General features: G+C 41.9%; 1 protein-coding gene across 1 annotated transcript; it reads right to left on the bottom strand.

Annotated features, from left to right (window-relative positions):
• Positions 1-1,987: 1,987 nt before the first annotated feature.
• On the bottom strand, positions 1,988-9,992 carry LMOD2 (leiomodin 2). The gene is made up of 3 exons (XM_082400064.1): positions 9,596-9,992; positions 2,847-4,202; positions 1,988-2,344 (listed from the first exon to the last, which is right to left on the bottom strand). The coding sequence occupies exons 1-3, from the start codon at positions 9,866-9,868 to the stop codon at positions 2,318-2,320; spliced, it is 1,656 nt and encodes a 551-aa protein (XP_082256190.1). The 5' UTR covers positions 9,869-9,992; the 3' UTR covers positions 1,988-2,317.
• Positions 9,993-18,588: the final 8,596 nt, after the last annotated feature.

Here is an 18,588-nt window from a genome sequence, read left to right as displayed (position 1 = left end):
TTCATCTGGTCTTGGACAGCCTCTCTCCCAGTGAGCTGGACGCTCTTTAGAGCGGATGAACTAACCGGTCTTCATACCAGCTCCGTGAGGTTGCAGGAAGGATGAACTCAGGATCCCTGTTCTGTGCAGAGGAGTCATGACAACTTGCCTGTTTACAGTGCTGTATTCTGAAATCACATCCTAGAAATGCTTTTCCTGAATGAAAAACGTGCCAACTTAGTGCCTGACCATATCACACTTGTCTTATTAGGGGCTTTGTAATATTTTGTTTTGTGGGTTGACTGTGAGGATATCTTTATTTACATTTTGTGAAGTGCCTCGTAAGTGCACGCTGCTCTCTCCCGAAGCCCAAAAATTTCCAGCAAAGCAGTCTTTTAAAACGTGAAGGAGAGAATATTTGTCTCCCAATCACTTCTGGTGAGAAGGCCTGGCAGGTTTCCACAGCCCTAGCAGCTCCCAGCAGCCCAGGAACTAGCCTCTCCCTCCTGGTTCTACACACCCTCTTTTTCTGGGATTCACACATGGTTTTATCAAAGGACCCTTTTATCAGCAACCATTTGCCCCTCTGCCTCATCATGATGGAGCTGAAAGCTGTTTGCATTCAGAAGAGCCCCGTCCTCATGCACACACAAAGGCCAGGGGAAAGGAAGGTCAGTCTTGGCTTTCTGTCCTAAATTCACTACACACACACACACACACACACACACACACCCACACACACACCCGTACACACCTTTTAAAAACCTACATTTTAGCTTTTATTTCTTTGTGCAACAATAAAGAACATGATTGTAAACACTAGTGAGAAGGGGTAAAATAGTGAAGTCACTACTAAGGGAAACTGAAATCCCCACTGTTATTCTAAGAACAGGGAGCCTTCGTAGGGTGGGGCGTTTGAGCCCGGAAGCAAGCAGAGACGGGCAGCGATGCAGAAGGAGCACAGGCTTCTGAAACACACCGGCTCCCAGGCAACCCCAGCCCCTCTGAGCCTGGCTTTCCTCATGGACTAACCGGGGAGAGCACCTTTTAATGTTGCTGTGAAAAGTACACAACTTAGTTCTGAAAATGTCAGTCACTCCCTACACAAAGTCAGGAAACAGTTATTAAACGGGTGGCCCAGGGAGCTCGCCAGGACCACTGTCATACTCTGTAGGACACAAAGGAAACACTGCTAATCATAGATAATACAAAGGACTTTAGAGGAGATTTATAGCTTTCATAAACTGGAGAGGAGCACTAGGGTGGAATGAAGGGAATCTCTGATAGGTCTTTCTCTTATCTGAATTCAGATCTTTCTTGAGTGAGAGGGAGGTGGGGTAGAATGATTGCAAATACATGTACCCTTGTCCCTGGATGTGTGTTGTGGACTCTGACATCACTGCTATGTATTCAGAGCACAAAAAGGCTGAGACCCATTAAACTAAAGCTCATCCAGGGAGAGCTTAAAGGAGACTTGAACGGTGAAATCTTTAGCATCAGCCTCAAGATAGCTCTGAATTCGGGGGGGGGGGGCGCCTATCTTCCAGACATTCCCTTAGCACTTACTTCCTCTCTACCAAGAGATTTCTAACTTTCAACTGCTTTTTTTTTTTTCTTCTTCTTCCAGAAATAGTTGGTTTTAATTATAAATGATTGAATGACTTCTGGGTACCTATCAGCCTTATGGAAATATGGGAGTGTCAGCTGCCATCCTGGGTCCAATATCCATGCATCTAAGATGATAATGGTCAGTTTGGGGTCTTTTCCCAAGCTTTTATCTCACTACCAAAAAGACTTTTAAGAAGGTTCTTGATTCCAGACCTTCAGAGAGAGCTCTGATCAGATTTTCTTAGACATGAGAAAACAAAGGCAAATGCTAACGACCCAAACCTTTGGCGGGGGGGGCGGCTGAGAATGTAATATTTTTAATATTTAGCAAGGTCACATACCTGACAGATGTGAATATCAATTTACAAAAAAAAATTAGTTTGTTTAAAAAAAACCCAAAAAACTTCAATCCAGATTTATTGGGATTACAAAAATAACAGCACATTTCATTAACTCATTACAGCTCAGAATTACCAACACAGCCAGAGCATGTTTAAATAAACTGCTTCTTGCCAATACAAATCTCATGACATAAAAAAGAAGTTTATTTTCATATTTACAGAAGAAACATGCAGGTAGTTTCTTAAAATTCTCTTTGGAATTAATGGGTGAGGCTACTTTTAAAATCAGAGAACATTTCAAATTGAAGAAGGTATTTTAGAAACATCTCACAATGCATTTTATCTAATACCACTGAATAATTCTTCATCCTCTTCTAAAGATCGGGTTTTTATCGCAGAGCTTCTGGAACCTCCACCTACAAAAATAGGGGATTTTCTTTCAATAAAAACGGTACAAATGATAAAGTGAAAAAAATATCTGTAGAGTATGTCTTTAGCAGTATTCTCCAGGAAGAACTCAGATATAGATTATTGCTGGGTGGTACTCAAATTTTATATTATAAGGTAGGTTTTAAATCACTTGCAACTCTGTGGTAAAATTTTTGACAAGTGATGAATCTTTTCTGGAATGTAGATGATACGCCCTGACTTTCTTATTAAGGAAATCGGGATTTTTTTAGATTGAAGTATCTTAAGATGAGCCTGGCCCTTAAAAGACTGAGATGCCATGAAGGTGGCACATCTCTCAAATGGAAATGTGCTATCTGGTGACCTGCTCCAAATTTGGTAGCCTGCTGGCATACTAAAACATTTAAAATAGTGATTAAGTATTTGAGAGGCGACTTTGGTACCCTTGTGCGGCGGCGGCCGGCTCCTGTCCTAGGTCTGCGCCCCAGGGTCTGCCCTTGGGTTACTTACGCGCTTTAGCTGTCTCATGCTGCTTCCCCGAATAGCTTCCATGAGATTCTCGTGAACTGATCTCTGTGGGGTAGAAGGTTGGGAAGTGTCTTCCATTTTCTTCTCCTGCACTGACCTCAGGGAATTTCTACTTTCCTTTAGGATACTGTTTGGCTGTTTCTTAGCCTTTTTCCCTTTTTTCTTTTTCTGTCCATTTTGTAAGGCCCGCTGGGCGCTCTCCTGCTGTTTGATGACTTCTGCGATGTTCCGCGTGATGAGCTTCTTCTCTGGGAGCGGAGGGGGCGGAGGCGGAGGAGGAGGGGGGGGCAGCCTTTCGGGAGGAAGAGGGGGCGGCGGCGGCGGAGGAGGAGGGGACGGGGCCACCGGAGATGGAGGACGGCTCCTCACAATTTGGACTTTCTTGGGGAGCTTGGGGGATGACCGGGGAGAGGGCCTGGGGGATGCGAGAGGTGAAGAGCCGGGCGTTCCTCTTCTCCAGACTTTGGTCCTAAGGTTGGCTCCTGCCTCGTACCCCTCCTGCTGCTTTTGCTCCTGCATCCGCTTCTGCCGCTGTTTATCCATGTTTCTGGTCAAGAGGCTGGTCATGCTCATTCTTGGTCCTGGGAGCTCGAAATGGTAACCCAGCCTCAGCAGCGTGGTGTTGTCCCTCAGCAGCTTGACGATCTCCATCTCCACCTGGCTGCCCATGATGTGCCTTTGGTTGTGGAAGCGCAGCTCGGCGAGCACGGGGTTGTGCTGCAGAGCCCTCATGATGGCCAAGATGCCCCTGCCCGTGATGAAGTTGGACTCGATGTTGACGCTGGTGATGTGACGGTTGACTCGGAGCATTTCCGCGATGGCAGTGGCCACGCTGTCGTCGGCGCGCGTGTTGGCCAGACTGAAGGTCTTCACCACCGTGTTGGCCTTGAGGGCCTCCGCGAAGCGGGTGAGGGTCTGCGACGTGATGTTCTCGATATTGTTCAGATTGACTTCCGTGGTGTCGGGGTCATTGCTTTTCACCTTTTCCAGGGCATCCTCGATCACCGTCGGGTTTCCACAGGGGTGGATGGCAGCCGGGGACTCTGTGTTCCTTCCGCTGTGGCCGTTGGTCAGATGGATGTTTTCAATTTGACTTTTAAACGTCTCTGGCCTCGAGCTGTCGGAACTGACACTACCGTAATGTACAGATCCATTCATCCCTTTCTCGTTTTCAATCGTTCTTTCCTCTCCTTCGCTGTCCTCTTCCTCCTCGTCGTCCTCCTCCTCGGCCTCCTCGGCCTCGGCCTCCTCTTCCGTATACACCTCCTCAGAAACCTCACTGTTACTTTCGGTAAAGATAAGCTCTTCCTCACTCTCCTCCTTGTCTTCTTCTGCAACCTAAAGAGCATGGTATCATCATTAAGTTCGTCATTTCTAAGCACATTTTTAAAATTTACGAAAGTAACACGTGGTTTTGCAATACATACATGGATCAAATCATCATGTTGTCCATCTAAAACTCATACAATGTGATATGTCAATTACATCTCAGTCAATTTTTTAAAAAGTAACACACAGTGGGCTTCCCTGGTGGCGCAGTGGCTGAGAATCTGCCTGCTAATGCAGGGGACAAGGGTTCGAGCCCTGGTCTGGGAAGATCCCACATGCCGCGGAGCAACTGGGCCCGTGAGCCACAACTACTGAGCCTGCGCGTCTGGAGCCTGTGCTCCGCAACAAGAGAGGCCGCGATAGTGAGAGGCCCGCGCACCGCGATGAAGAGTGGCCCCCGCTTGCCACAACTAGAGAAAGCCCTCGCACAGAAACGAAGACCCAACACAGCCATAAATAAAATAAATAAATAAATTTAAAAAGAAAAATAAAAAAAGTAACACACAGCAAGTAATACGGAAGTATATAAGAAAAAAAGTTCATCACCACCTTCTGATCTCTCTAGTTTGGGTGACCAAGGTTAATATTTCCTTGCATAGCCCAACAGCTTTTTCTACAAACGTTTCTTTTGTTTTCTGCAAAATAAATATCCAGAATGCAGTTTATTGAATAAAAGTTTGCTAGCATTTTACCAGTTTGAACAGATACGTCGGAACTTCTGCTCTGGAAAGCCCTTGATAAAATGTTTGTTCCCTTAACTACCTCTTCTGAACTACTTGACTCCTAGTCTATTACAGTTTAGCAAATTCGACTATCCCTTAGGGAATCACCCCTCTGTCCTTCCTTATTTCTCCATCCCAAACATACAAGTGACAACAAAAATATACAACAGGTTTGTGGGTTCCCTTTCTTAATGCTCAAAAATTCTTCCCCCAATTTGCCTCCTATAGCCTATGTGACAGGAGCCCAGAGCCCCCTGCCCTGTCCTGTCTCAGTGTAGACAGAGGCGGGGCATGTCCCTCTGGGGTAGAGCCTGGCACAGGGTCTCAGAGACCCCGCAGCACCTGAAAGCTGAGGCGGTCTCTGTCCTTCCTCTGGGGAAGGAAGCCAAGGGGGCAGGGCTGCCGTTCAGGGCAGCAGCAGGTCAAAACCCAGCTCTCTGCAGAAACTCAATCAGGTCACCCTTTTCAGCAAATCAGCTTGAAATCTCATGTTATCACAGGGTTAAATGAGACAGGACTGCAGGAGACGCGAGGCGGGAAAGATAATCGCCCTTGGCACCAACTAGATTCCAACCGTAATGTGGAACAGCAGAGAACAGTAGAAAATCTTGAAGCAAGCCACTGCCTCAGCCTGATGGTCTTAAATTAGTTACCAGGTATCAATTATGAGAGACTTTCAGGCAAACACAATTTCATTCCATCTTTGTCTTTCCTGTTTACAAGACTCTTTGTACTGAGAAGCTCAGGTGACCCCATCTTACTTTTTCTTGCTACCTTTTCTGATAAAATAAAAATCTCGAACTTGCTGACACAGTCCGATTTTCTCTAATGCTATCTTTTTAGTCCTTTATTTTCTCTAAAGCCCTGAGATGCTTTCCTGTCCCCAAAGCCTTGATTCTTCCCTCCGTACTGGAAATGTTTTTGACCCCAGCCCGAGGCATATGGAATGAGCTTTGGAAAACACTGTGCTGGTCTCCAGGTTTGCTTGCCCAGTTGCTACCACAAAATACCCTCCAGTTATCCACTTGTTTGGAGTGGCAGGCACCAAGTGATGGCCTGGGGAAGGGGTCAGCCACTCCTGGGTTGGCTCCTCCAGTCTTAACTTACTCACTTGTTCAGGAGCAGGAGGGAGAGTGATACTGTGTGTGTGTGTGTGTGTGTGTGTGTGTGTGTGTGTGTGTGTTGTAAGTATATGTTTTTAGCTGTTTCAGTATTTGGAGGAGAGGGACCTGTCACAAAATTCAAGGTATACTGCCTGTCATGCCACCATTAAATTGTACCCTCTAGTTTTTAAAAAGAACTTTAGGCTTTATCTGCAAGAGATGTTTTCCCCTTAAATGTATCTGGAGAAGTCATATGAGAAACTGTTATCCAGCAATGAGTTGTCCTGTAACATATAAATGACATTTCCTCCAGAAATGTCTTTGACACCTCCTCAAATTATCCTTGTGATGTGTTCCCACAGTGTTGTACTTCCTCCAATAAAGTACCTATTTAATGATTTGTCATTTTTCTCAACAGACTGTTTGTGGGGTGAGGGCAAGGATGATGTCTGTTTTGCTCACCTTGCACAGTGCTCAGCACGTAGTAGGGACTCAATAAAATTTGTTAACGGAATGGCTCTAAATTGACATTGGTTAACAGTCCCTGAGAGTCAGGACAAGGCCTAGGAGAAAAGTACTGATGGGGCTGGGGTCGGGGGAAGGTGACCGACTGTCCTGGTTTGCCCAGGACTGAAAGGTATCCCAGGAAGCAGAGTTTTTAGTTCTAAAATCTAGATAGTCCCGGACAATCTGAGATGGTTAGTCACCCTAGGTGGGGGACATCTAAGAGAAGAACAGCGGAAGGGAGAAAGGTGTCTAGAGAGGGAGGAAGGAGGATGTAAAAACAATCATTGCCTACTTTCAAAATTATTCTGGCATTTGTACTGACTGCACTGTTCCAGATCACCTATCTGCCACTGCTCTGTAGTTAACCCAGATCCTTGCAGGAATAGGGGGGGGGGGATGGTGGAGGGGCGGGGCATGAGGTGCTGGGGGGCGATGTTGGTACCCTTAGGGCATAAATTAGGCAAAAAGAAGAAGGTGTCTAACCATTTCTCCTCATTACCTCCCTGGCACCATTACATGAACAAGGAGTCTTGGTTCCGTTCTGGTTCTGGTTTTACCCATAAAGAGTGGGTTGATTTTAGACAAATCACTAAAGCTCTGTGGAGGGGAGTCTCAAAGAAACTGCAGTAGAGTTGAGTGGCTCTCAAACCAGTGTGTGTCATAATCACCCAGAGGGCTTGTGAGGCCACACCGTGCTGGGCCCCATTCCCAGAGTTGCTCATTCAGCAGGTCTGGGGGAGTCCTAGAATTAGTAGTTCTAAGAAGATCCCAGGTGATGTTGTTATTACCCACATTCTGAGAATCACAGTCTTTGTGCCAACAGAACTTGGTTTGAATTTCAGCCAGAAGCTCTTAATCTCAAATGAGCTTCTTAACCTCTCCTAGTCTCAGTTCTCATGTCCAGAAGGTAAGAATTCAGTGAAGTAAAATGAATGTACTCATTGGCACCTATGCCTGAAGCCCGGCAGACACTCAAGCTAGGGGAGCTAGATCTTTGGATTGACAAGGCCCCTTGGAGCTGTTTAATGCAGGATAAGTTTGTGTGCGTCCAGCTGGGCAGAGGCTGTCATTCCCTAGGGGCTGAACATGATTTTCATAAGCATTTACAGAGCCAGTAGTAGCCTGATAATCGTCTCCTTCTCATGGTCCGTACTGGGCTGCTCTTCACTTACGCTGCCGTCCCCCTCCCCCAGCAGCCACCAGTCAGCTGCTTTGAGCTTTTTCCTGGAGTGGAAATGGATTGACACCCTCCACTGGCAAGCTTCTGCACAGCACTCCTTGTGACTCCAGAGATAACTAGCCAGAAGGGAAAGGGTAGCGGGAGAAAAGTTAACTAGCTGAGAAAGGAATCGAAGTTCATCAACATACAGCCTCTCTAATTGAGCTGATAAGCTATTGGCAGGGATCAGGGATCAGCAAAACCTTTGGCAGGAGCTAGTGGGTTCCATCAACAGCTGACAACAGGCTTTGCCCTTTGTTTCCCACTGATCTCAAGACATTATGACATTAAATGCCTCTGCTGGGTTATTGCTCCAATGGCTATCTGTCCTGGACATTATGAGGCAATTTTAATCTTTTTATTAAGGAAAATCTTTAAGAACTCTTAGGAAAATGTCATACTTCTTATATTTGATCAGATTTTGGACACACATTTCCACATCAGAAAAAAAAAAAAAAAGACCTCTGAAAATCATGGTTGTGGAGGAACTGACCAACCCAAATCCTGGCCCATCATGTGTATCCTTCCTTCTCACCACCACCCCACTCCTTCAGCCCCTCAATGCAGGCAGCCACCGTGGCCTTGGCAGATCCTGGCCTGATCCCAGTGGCCCTTCCTGCGATGATTGACATGGACAAAGCTCACACATATCTTGCTAAAAATGTGGCCAACACACCCTATCATCAAGATCATCTAACAGCGCCTAGATTAGTACCATGGAAGTCTCGCCATTGGCTTTGGGCCATTTTGATTTGAGATGATTCCAGTGGAGCACAGAGGTATTAAACTGTCGCTCCTGACCAGTATTCTTCCACAAATTCAGGAATTTGTTATTTTGACATTCTTATTGTCATTACTATAATATTTTCCCAGGGCTTAGTCTTTTGAACTTCCTTCTGTGAATGATTCATTTGGCAAATTCAAGGTAACTGTTTACAGGTCAGAGAAAAAGAGCTTAATAGGTCTGACCTCTAATATAAGCACATTTCCTGGCCTTAGAATCACCATTATAAAATAGAACAGAATCTTAGAGATCATCTACGCAGGCATGCTTAACCTGGGTCCTTAGGTGGGTTTCAGGATGTGTGTCATCATTTTGAAATTCTATGTAAAATTTGTGTATGTTTACACAAGCACACGTTCATTTTCTTAAGAAGGTCCATAACTTAGCAAAATCTCAAAAGGGTGTTTGATTCACAAAAGAAACACTGGATCCAGTGTCCTCCATCGACAGATGGGAAAGAGAACCCTGCAGAAGTGACTATCTGTTTAAGATCTTACAAGTTAGGCACAGAGCAGGGAGTAGAAGTAAGGTCCCCTGACTCTCAGCCCCATATACTTCTCACCACCCCACACTTCCTGCTGTTGGAAAAAAAGAATTATTTTTACTGGAGTCACCATCACAGTCCAAGCAACCAGAGTACACACTTTTGTCTTTATAGAAGAAAATAAATGTAGTTAACCACTATATATATACACACACACACACATATCTATACACATATATAAATACATCTGCATTTCTATTATGCCACATCCCCAACTTATAACTCAAATTAGACTTACGTTTGGCAAAATATTTAAACCCATGCTTTGCTTGTGCATTATTTTCTTCTTGAAGATCCCATCCTTGTCAATCATAGGACCCCCAACTAAGAATTTTACATATAATCCATTGGGTGGCCATAAAGTTAGATGACTATTTCAGCCTGAGAAGATTTTCAATAGCAGCTACAAGTGGGTTATAAGAAAAGAAGAGTGAGGAGGGCTGAAAAGTTAGAAAAAACAGCTTCCTGGGTTCAGGGTAGGGCCGTGGGAGCAGCTAAAGAAAAAAAAAATCTGAGAGCCTACCTTTCCACACTCCCCCAGCCTCTCCTTCTCCAAGAGTTTCTGGGACTCCTTTTCCCAATAGGCCATCAGTGCCTCTCTGCTGAATGTCCCCGTGGGCGTTTTCTCGGTCAGGCTCTTTTGCCTCATCCCCACGGGAAGGCTGTGATCAGGTTCAATATCTTCCAGCTCCCTCTCTAGCTCCTTCAGCTCCTCGGCTGACAGGGAGGCCAGGAGTTCATCCTCATCGATGGATTCATATTTGCTAAGTCCTCTCCTGTAGCCGAAGGTAGACATGGTCCCTGCTCTGTCAGACGCACAAGGAGCTCCGTGCACGAGGCATTCAAGGCAGCCGGCAGCAGGTAGGGGAAGCAAGTAGGTAGGCTGGTTAGCAACTGGTGCTGGGAGTGCCTGCGATAGCCTTTTAAGAGTGGTGGTACAGGCTGTGACAATGCAGAGAGGGGTGAAGACATAGGCTGTTTTAAGCATCAGACGTCAGCTAGACATTTGAACACAAAGAATGTCACATCGGTGGTGGATGGAGGTCTCGGAACCAGTGGGGATTATTCACATACTGGCCAGGGACATATTTAGCTGAGCCTGATAGCTCATGAGGACAGGCAGACAGTGCCTCAGATAGGGAGTAGCCCAGTTCTGGCTTTGTATTCAAACAACAAGGGGGTAAAATTTATTTTGAAAATGACTCGCTACCACCACCACGGTCATGAAAATGTTCTTTCCTTATAATCTCCCAGGATGAGAAATGACTGCACATCCCCCTAGAGTAGTTATTCTGTTTCTCCGAAAAACATATTGCGGGTGGCATTGATGGGAACAGAAGGCTATAATAATATAGCACTTTCCTATTTACCTTGCATTTTGCAGTTTGCAAAGCACTTCAATGTAATTTTCCTAATCATAAGTCCTGTGAGATGACTTACATTATCCTCCTTTACAGATTTTGGCAACTGAGGCTCTGAGAAATTAAGTGAAAAAGTCAGACACCTAGAAGAGGAGAAGTAGCTCTCTCCTCTGCACAAAATGGTTTCCTTCTCCTCACCCCTGAATATTAGTAAGCAACTGGATTTGCAACTAAAGCTCCAAAAAGACAAATTATAATACTGGGTGTGATTTATTAAGAACTGACCCCGTGCTAGCCTAGTGCTAAGCATTTTATACATTTTGTCTCATTTAATTAGACAAATGATAATACTGGGTGTGATTTATTAAGAACTGACCCCGTGCTAGCCTAGTGCTAAGCATTTTATACATTTTATCTCATTTAATTCCACAGTTCTGGAAGGTGTACACTATCACCCATATTTTACTAGTACAGATTCAGAGAGGTTAAGTAACTAGCCCATGACCACAGAGCTAAGAAGTGGTGGAGCTAGAATTTGCAACTAGATTTGCATCTGGGTTGAAAACTGAAGAGATGCTAATTTGAAATTATATATGTGCCCATATTCTTATGAATGTGATGAAATATATACATAGTTTACAAAGCTTCATAAATATATCATTTTAGCATGCAGATATATAAACATCTGTTAAAATGTATATGCATAGAAATATACATTTATCAACACAAGTATAATATATGTTATTTTGTTTATTCATTCAGCAGTCGGTGAATATTTGGGTTGTTTCCAGGTTTGGTAGTTATAAATAATGTTGCTATGAACACTTAATGTGACAGTCTTTGTGTAGCCATGTGTTTTCATTTCTCTTGGGTAGGTATGCAGTAGTGGAGCTGCTGAGTTATACGGTAAATTTACGTTTAACTTTTCATGAAACTAATTATTTTCCAAAACGGCTGCACCAATTTACTTTCCCTCCAGCAATGATGAGAGTTCCGGTTTCTCCACATTCTAATTTGTCATTGCTCTTCTTTCTGATTATAGCTATTTCAGTGCCTGTGAAATGGTATCTCATTATAGTTTTAAATTTCATTCCTCAAATAACTAATGATACTGAGCAGCATTTCATGTGTTTATTGGCCATCTTATATCTACTTTGGTAAAATATTCATTCAAATCTTATGCTCAGTTTTAAATTGGGTTATCTTCTTATTACTGAGTTATAAGCGTTCTTTGTATATTTCTGGACTTTATCAGATATATGATTTGCAGATTTTGTCTCCCATTCTGTGAATTGCCTGCTGGTGTCTTTTGAAAAGTGAATGTTTTTAATTTTGATGAAGTCTAGTTTCTCAATTTCTTCTTCTATTGCTTGAGCTTTTGGTATTATAACTAAGGAATCTTTTCCTAACACAAGGTCTGAGAGACTTACTCTTATGTTTTCCTCTAAGTTTTATAGTTTTTGATTTTTATATTTAAGTCTATTACTCATTTTGACTTAATATTTGCATATGTGTAAGGTGATGGTCTAAATTCATCTTTCTGTATACAGATGTCCAATTGTCTTAGTTTTTTTTTTTTTTTTTTTTTTTTTTTTGGAGGACTATGCCTTCTCCTATTGAATTGCACTGGTGCCTTTGTGGAAAATTAATTGGCCTCAAATGTAGGGGTTTATTTCTGGTCAGTCAATTATGTTCTATAGATCTGTAAGTCTATTTTCTTATGACAATACCACCTGGGCATAATTACTATAGCTTTGTAGTATGTATTGAAACCAGGAAGTGTAAGTTCTCCAACTTTTTTTTTTTGCAAGAATGTTTTGGCTAACTATTTATGACCTTAACTCATTGTGGCAGTCTGCCTCCCAAAATAACTATGACTCTTTTAAATGATACTAGTGAGAGAGATGATTATGATATTAGAAATGATGAGTTCATTGTTTTTTTTGTGGCTTCTAGCATATACCTTTGTGTAGCCTTTGTGGTAACACATCTTTTTAATGTGAAAATGGGTTTGATTTTTGGAAATGACATCAAATTATTATATCCAAATCTGGTGAATAAGATGAGTTATTCAGCTGAATAATGACATTTTAGGTTAAAAAATGATGATTACAACTATGTAAAAACCTATGTGTTCTTTCAAAAAAAAGATGAAAAAATACATTAAAATAATAGTACAGGTTCATTTCTTCAACAATTATGTATTAGGCACATATGCTATGTTGACCAGTATACAAATTTAGAGATATGCAATTATGTACAAAAAAATGAAATTTTGTTTTATTCTTTCTCTCTTGTTTGTAACTTTTCTGTAATATTTTAGTATTATTTTTATTCAACAACTTATTGAACATCTGACACTCTGTGTCAGATTCTAATTTAAGAGCTGGAGTTAGAGCACTGAAGAAAACCAACAAAGTCCCTTCCTTCATGGAGTTTATAGTCTTGTTGGGGGAGACAGACAATATGTAAATAAACAAGTAAATACAGAACATATCAGACAGAAGCTCAATGAACAGAAATAAATCAGGGTAAACGGGAAGAAAGAAGATTGTGAGGGTAATATTTCATGTAGGAAAGATCTCTGTTTTAATACGGTGACGTTTGAGCACAGACCTGGAGAAGTGAGGGCTTGATGCAGATTATAATACACAATTAATGTGACTGTAAAATAATGACTCAGATATTCTTGGAATCACAGATTCTCAGCTTTTTAAGGGACTTTGAAACATATCAATCCCCTATCACTTCTATAAATGGTCATCTAGTGTTTGCTTGAACACTTTCAGTGAAAATTGTACATTACCAAAAATTCACTCCATTGTAGGATGGCTCAAATCATTAGAAGATTCTTTTTTCTATTGTGTCGAAACTGATCTCTTGAAAAATCACTACACATATATTTTAGTTTTCTCATTGGATCAACCCAGAATAAATATGGTCTCGTGTGAGTTTCTTCTTCCAAATCTTGGGTGGCCCATGAATGACTCTGAAAATAACTCTGGAAGAGGAGACATTAAAGTGTTTTGCTCTGTGGCAGCATCATTGAAAAAATTATGGCCTCTCAAGACACTACCTTAAGAACAATGGTCATTCAGATATTCTAATATTTATGTTACAAATCACTCTGATTACGATAATAATCACAACTCCTGGATGATCTTAGTTCACTGGATCCCTCTTTACATTTTCTCCAGAGACTTTAAATCCATTGGATAAAATTCTGCTGAGTAATTAAACATCACTGCCTAACCCTGGCCAGACCTAGGTATGATGAATAATTTAGATTTCTTTGCAACCTTGTCTACACTGAGGGAAAAAATCCCAGTCATATGTGATCCTAGCATCAGCATTTTCTGTTTTGGGATTTTTACCTGATCACACTGTGTTTTTGAGTAGAATTGCTTTTTAGCGTCCACAATACTATAAGCCTTCTGAAGATTTGCATTTTCTTTTTTAAAAAATCTCTATCTTGGAGAGAATTATTTTCATGCTTCTTGATTGTCAATCTGATACACACTATTTCCCAGGACATCAGCAATTCCCTTTTTAGTGAAAACAGTGGTTTTTTTTCTTTCAACATTTTTTTCCCTTTAGTTTCCTCTCAAAAATGCTATTATTTGTTTCTTTATTCAACACCCATTTACCAAATACCTGCTGTGTGGATAGGTACTGTGCTGGAAGCTAGGATTATAAACAGAAAAATAGAAATTGATCTAGTCCCTGCCCTCAGGAGCTCATACTCCTGGGAGAGAGGCAGACAGCTGACAGTAACACAGTGCAGTGACAGCTTTGCCAAGGTGCCAGCAAGACAAGAGCGGTGGAATAAATACAGATGAAGAAGCAAGGCAGCCCACGTGGGTGCAGTCAGAGAAGGCACAGGAGCCCTAAAGAGATTTCCTGGCAGAGAGAGCAGCCTCCGGAGCAAACGCACAGGAGTATGAAAACAAAAACATAACAAAAACAGGGCATTCTTTGGTATAGAGGTGGGGAGGAGGTGGAGCTAGGCAGAAACTGGCCTCCCCTGCAACTCTTTTTTTTTTTGTAGCCACCACCGTCATGCCTGGCACCTGGTAGATGCATATCGATGTTGAATATTTTTTGTTTGAAGGGCCAGGTCAAGGAGTTTTGGACTTTATTATCATCTAAAGTTAAGTGGAAATCTCTAACATTATCCCATAGCCAGAATTTGCCTTCTTAAATACAGGCAACTGTTAATCAGCAAGTGTCCTCGTGTTAATGAAGACTCAGCAAGAGCAAAACTCATCAGCATCTCCAAAAATCAGCACTACTAGCCCTGCCAACAGATCTGGTATTTCAATAAATAACATGTTTAGGCAGTGATCAGAGACCTCCTAACTTCACTTGTAAGTAATAACTACTTCAGCCTAATGCTCGGCAAGGCAGGAGACTCTCTCCCTAAAGGTGAGGTTCTTGGTTTGTACTTTTGGCTCTTATTGTTCAGAAATGTTGAAAGGTCCTATCAATATGTTTTCTTTAATAATCCCCACATTTCAGGAAGAATTTGGTAATTTCAGGAATTGTTCATATTTCAAAATGTTTTGTGCAAACTAGTATATATAGGATGGATAAACAACAAGGTCCTATAATTCCTGAAATTACCAAATTCTTCCTGAAATGTGGGGATTATTAAAGAAAACATATTGATAGGACCTTTCAACATTTCTGAACATTAAGAGCCAAAAGTACAAACCAAGAAACTCACCTTTAGGGAGAGGGTCTCCCGCCTTGCCGAGCATTAGGCTGAAGTAGTTATTACCTACAAGTGAAGGCCCCCAAACTGACAAATTAGCCCAACTGGTCACTATGTGTTCATATCTCATGATGCCATTTTTGTTCATTTCATGGATCCTTTCTTATTTAAACTGTCCTCAACTGGCTGATGAGGAAACACAAAAATCTATGCCACAGGGTCATTTGCAAGATTGGGAAACTGGAAATTCTCTTATTTTCACAAATGTCAACTGTCTATCTACTGTTAACAAGTCATTCCTAACTTTTTCTTTCTTTATTTCTTTCTTTCTTTCTTTCTCTTTCTTTCTTTCTTTCTTTCTTTCTTTCTTTCTTTCTTTCTTTCTTTCTTTCTTTCTTTCTTTCTTTCTTTTTTTTTTTAAGGCTTAGCTCGTCTCTCTCATTGCACAGGTGCCAGGTTGCTTCCTGAGCCGGATCTAACCTGTTTCTCACTTACGCAGAAGGATTTGGGTTTTCAACATTTCCTGCAGATGGTTGGTCCTAAAGCTGCTGTACTAACGCAATGACCCCCTAAGGAAGTTAAGCTTCCGACTTCACTCAGTCTGGCTGCTAGGAGCTTCTCAGATTAGCTGGAGTCAGGCTCCCGGGAGAATGTCAGGGAAAGGTCAGCCTCAGCACAGACGACAACCAAACAGGCCACGGGGATCAGATGAGAACTGGCAATACCCTTATCAAGTCTTCTCTCTCAGGCTTGGCTGCCAAGCCAGTCTCCCAGCGATGCCAGCTTGTGGTCACGAGCATGAGTCAAATTTAAAATTATTAGAGCTATTTATAAAAATAATATCTTGCAATTATATAATTTATAGTTTACAAAATTCAATGTGCTGGGTAGTCTAACATAGCAATCTGATCTCCTTTTAAAAATTGTGTGTAGCTGACACTACGTGCGAGGCAACACTTGATGAAATAGATACTATGCCTTCCATTTTACAAAGGGTGAAAATGGGTTCTGAAGTTCTGAGAGGTTAAAAAGTCCCTTTAAGCATACCCAGCTAGGAAGTGATAATTAGTCTTATGTTCCGTAAGTCCAAGCTGCTTCTCATATTGAGATTTTCTAGTTTGTCATTTCAAAATGTACCATAATAGAAGACAGATGGGATGAAAGACAGAAATTTTTTAATAGCACAGATAATGCTTTCCCTCGTGTGTAGTAGGTTCAAGTATCTTTTGCTGAACGAATTCAAACATGTGAAAATGAGCCCCATGCAAGTAAATGGAAAGATAAACTGATAATGTTAAAATTGTAAAGACAAAAAAATGGTTTGCAGAAAAATACAATAGTGAGGAAAGAAAAGCTGAATTTCCTCAATCAGGTTTTCCAGCTTATGACACAGGTCATAAAAATGGAATTCCACTTACAAAACCGGGAGCAGATTTGATATATATTATATGAAGTCCTAATAAAGGGAATTTTACTTGGGGCGTGCTGGAAGTTCTGAGGCTTTCATTCATTTCATCAACTAGTTTAGTTGTAACCCTGAGTGTTGATATGACAGTTTTGGAAGGTTTGCTCACTGTGTATTAGGAAGAATGATGTGGAGGGTCGGCACCCAAGACCACCCAAGACTTGGATCTGTTCCCCGGGAGGGCTCCCTCCACAGGTTTATGACAATTGTCACTTGAGAAAACTCCAGTCCTGCAGGGAAGTGGTAACTGAAAGGGCAGAACAGCTGAAATCCCACTGTGAAAAGGGGCTAGGAAGGTAAATTCAGTGTCAAAGTTCAGGAATATGGGGACTCGGTGTGCCCAGTGATGGGACAGTCAGTGCTTGAGAGCTGGTGTCTGGTTACTGAGCTTTTTCATTGGCAAATTTATCCAGAAAATCAAAGGCACTGTCTTTTCGCACAGACTCACAGTTCCTCACTGACCTTTCCTTCCACAGTTCCCCTGTGTTCTTGAGATCCACAGCCTTTTGAAAGTTTACCTTCTCTGATTTCCCCTGGAATGCCGTCCCTCCCCCCCATTTCTGCTTGTTTTCCTTTCCACTGAACGCCCTGGGAATCAGAGCTAGTTTTCATGAGTGTTACAAAGGACCCATCCCACGATAACATGATTCCCTGTCAAGGTATGCCCTCAGTGGGACAGGAAAGCTTCATTTTTAGCTCTCCAACCTGTAGGTTTTTGTGTGTTTTGTAAACAATAATAATAGTAATGGTAATAATAAAAGGGGGGGAAGTCCTATTACAACCAGCATGAAAATGTCAGAGGTTAGCAGAGCAGGCTGCATTTGTTTGTGTTTGAGAGCCAGTGAGATTGGTGGACGCGGCAAGCACGGTGCTGCCCTTGAGTGCTGTGTCCTCATCTGCTTTTAATGGTCTTATCAGCAGAGCAAAGCTAATAAATCATGTGCTGCCAGCACAAGAACCAAGTGCTTTCCTCTGAGCCAGATGATTCCATTGTTTAGCTGGGCGACCTCAGAGAGGTTGTAAACATGGTACCACCTGTCAGTGAGAGGCATGCTCGTCTTATTTTGTTTTTGTTTTTTTAAGTGATTTATTCAGATGTAGTTTACATACCATAAAATTCACTCAACTTTAAGTGTAACGTTCAATGATTATTTTCAGTAAATTTACCAAGTTGTGCAACCATCGCCACAATAGAATTTTAGAACATTTCCAGTACCCCCAAAGATCCCTATGCCCACTTGCAGTCACCCTTTGTTCCTACCCCCCAAGCACCAGGCAACCACTCATCTGTTTTCTGTCTCTATGTAGTTGCCTTGGCTGGACATTTTATATAAATGGAATCTCGAAATAGTGTTTTTTTGTGTCTGGCTTCTTTCACTCAACTTAATGCTTTTGAGATTTGTCCATGTTGTAGCATGTTGCTGAATAGTAATCCATTGTGTAGATTGGCCATACTGTGTTTAGCCATTCACCACTTGATGGGCGTTTGCATTGTTTCCACTTTTTGGCTATTCTGAACAATGCTCTCCTAATCTGTACTAAAAATGATGGGGTGGAAACGACTTGGGATTTGGAGTCGGGAGTGCCAGGCTGCATCCTAGCTCTGGCATATACTACCTTGGTTAACTGTAAAAATGATTTCCTTATCTATAGAGTGGAGTTCATTAACTCCTTTCCTGTCCTCTCCTACAGCAATTGTAAGAATCAAGTGGGATGACGTATGTGAAATGCTTTGTGAACTGTAAAACACAGGACATGTGAAAACCATTGTTATTGAAGTACTCTTGCTAGAACGTATTAAAATGAACTAGATTTCTCTCAAGATTCTTTCCATATTCATAGAACAAATGATCTGTAGGAAATAACTACCCTTTTCCTTCTATGGACTTGGGGTTCTCACCATCTTTCCCTTTCCAAACCCTGTTATTTATAAAGGTTTTTAAATTATTCTACCTCTCTTAAATTTACTTGTATTT

The sequence above is a fragment of the Balaenoptera borealis genome, assembly GCF_965194805.1.
Source record: "Balaenoptera borealis genome assembly, chromosome: 7".
Lineage (NCBI taxonomy): Eukaryota > Metazoa > Chordata > Mammalia > Artiodactyla > Balaenopteridae > Balaenoptera > Balaenoptera borealis.
Note: the sequence above shows the minus strand (reverse complement) of the source record. Positions and strands in the feature narration are given on the sequence as shown.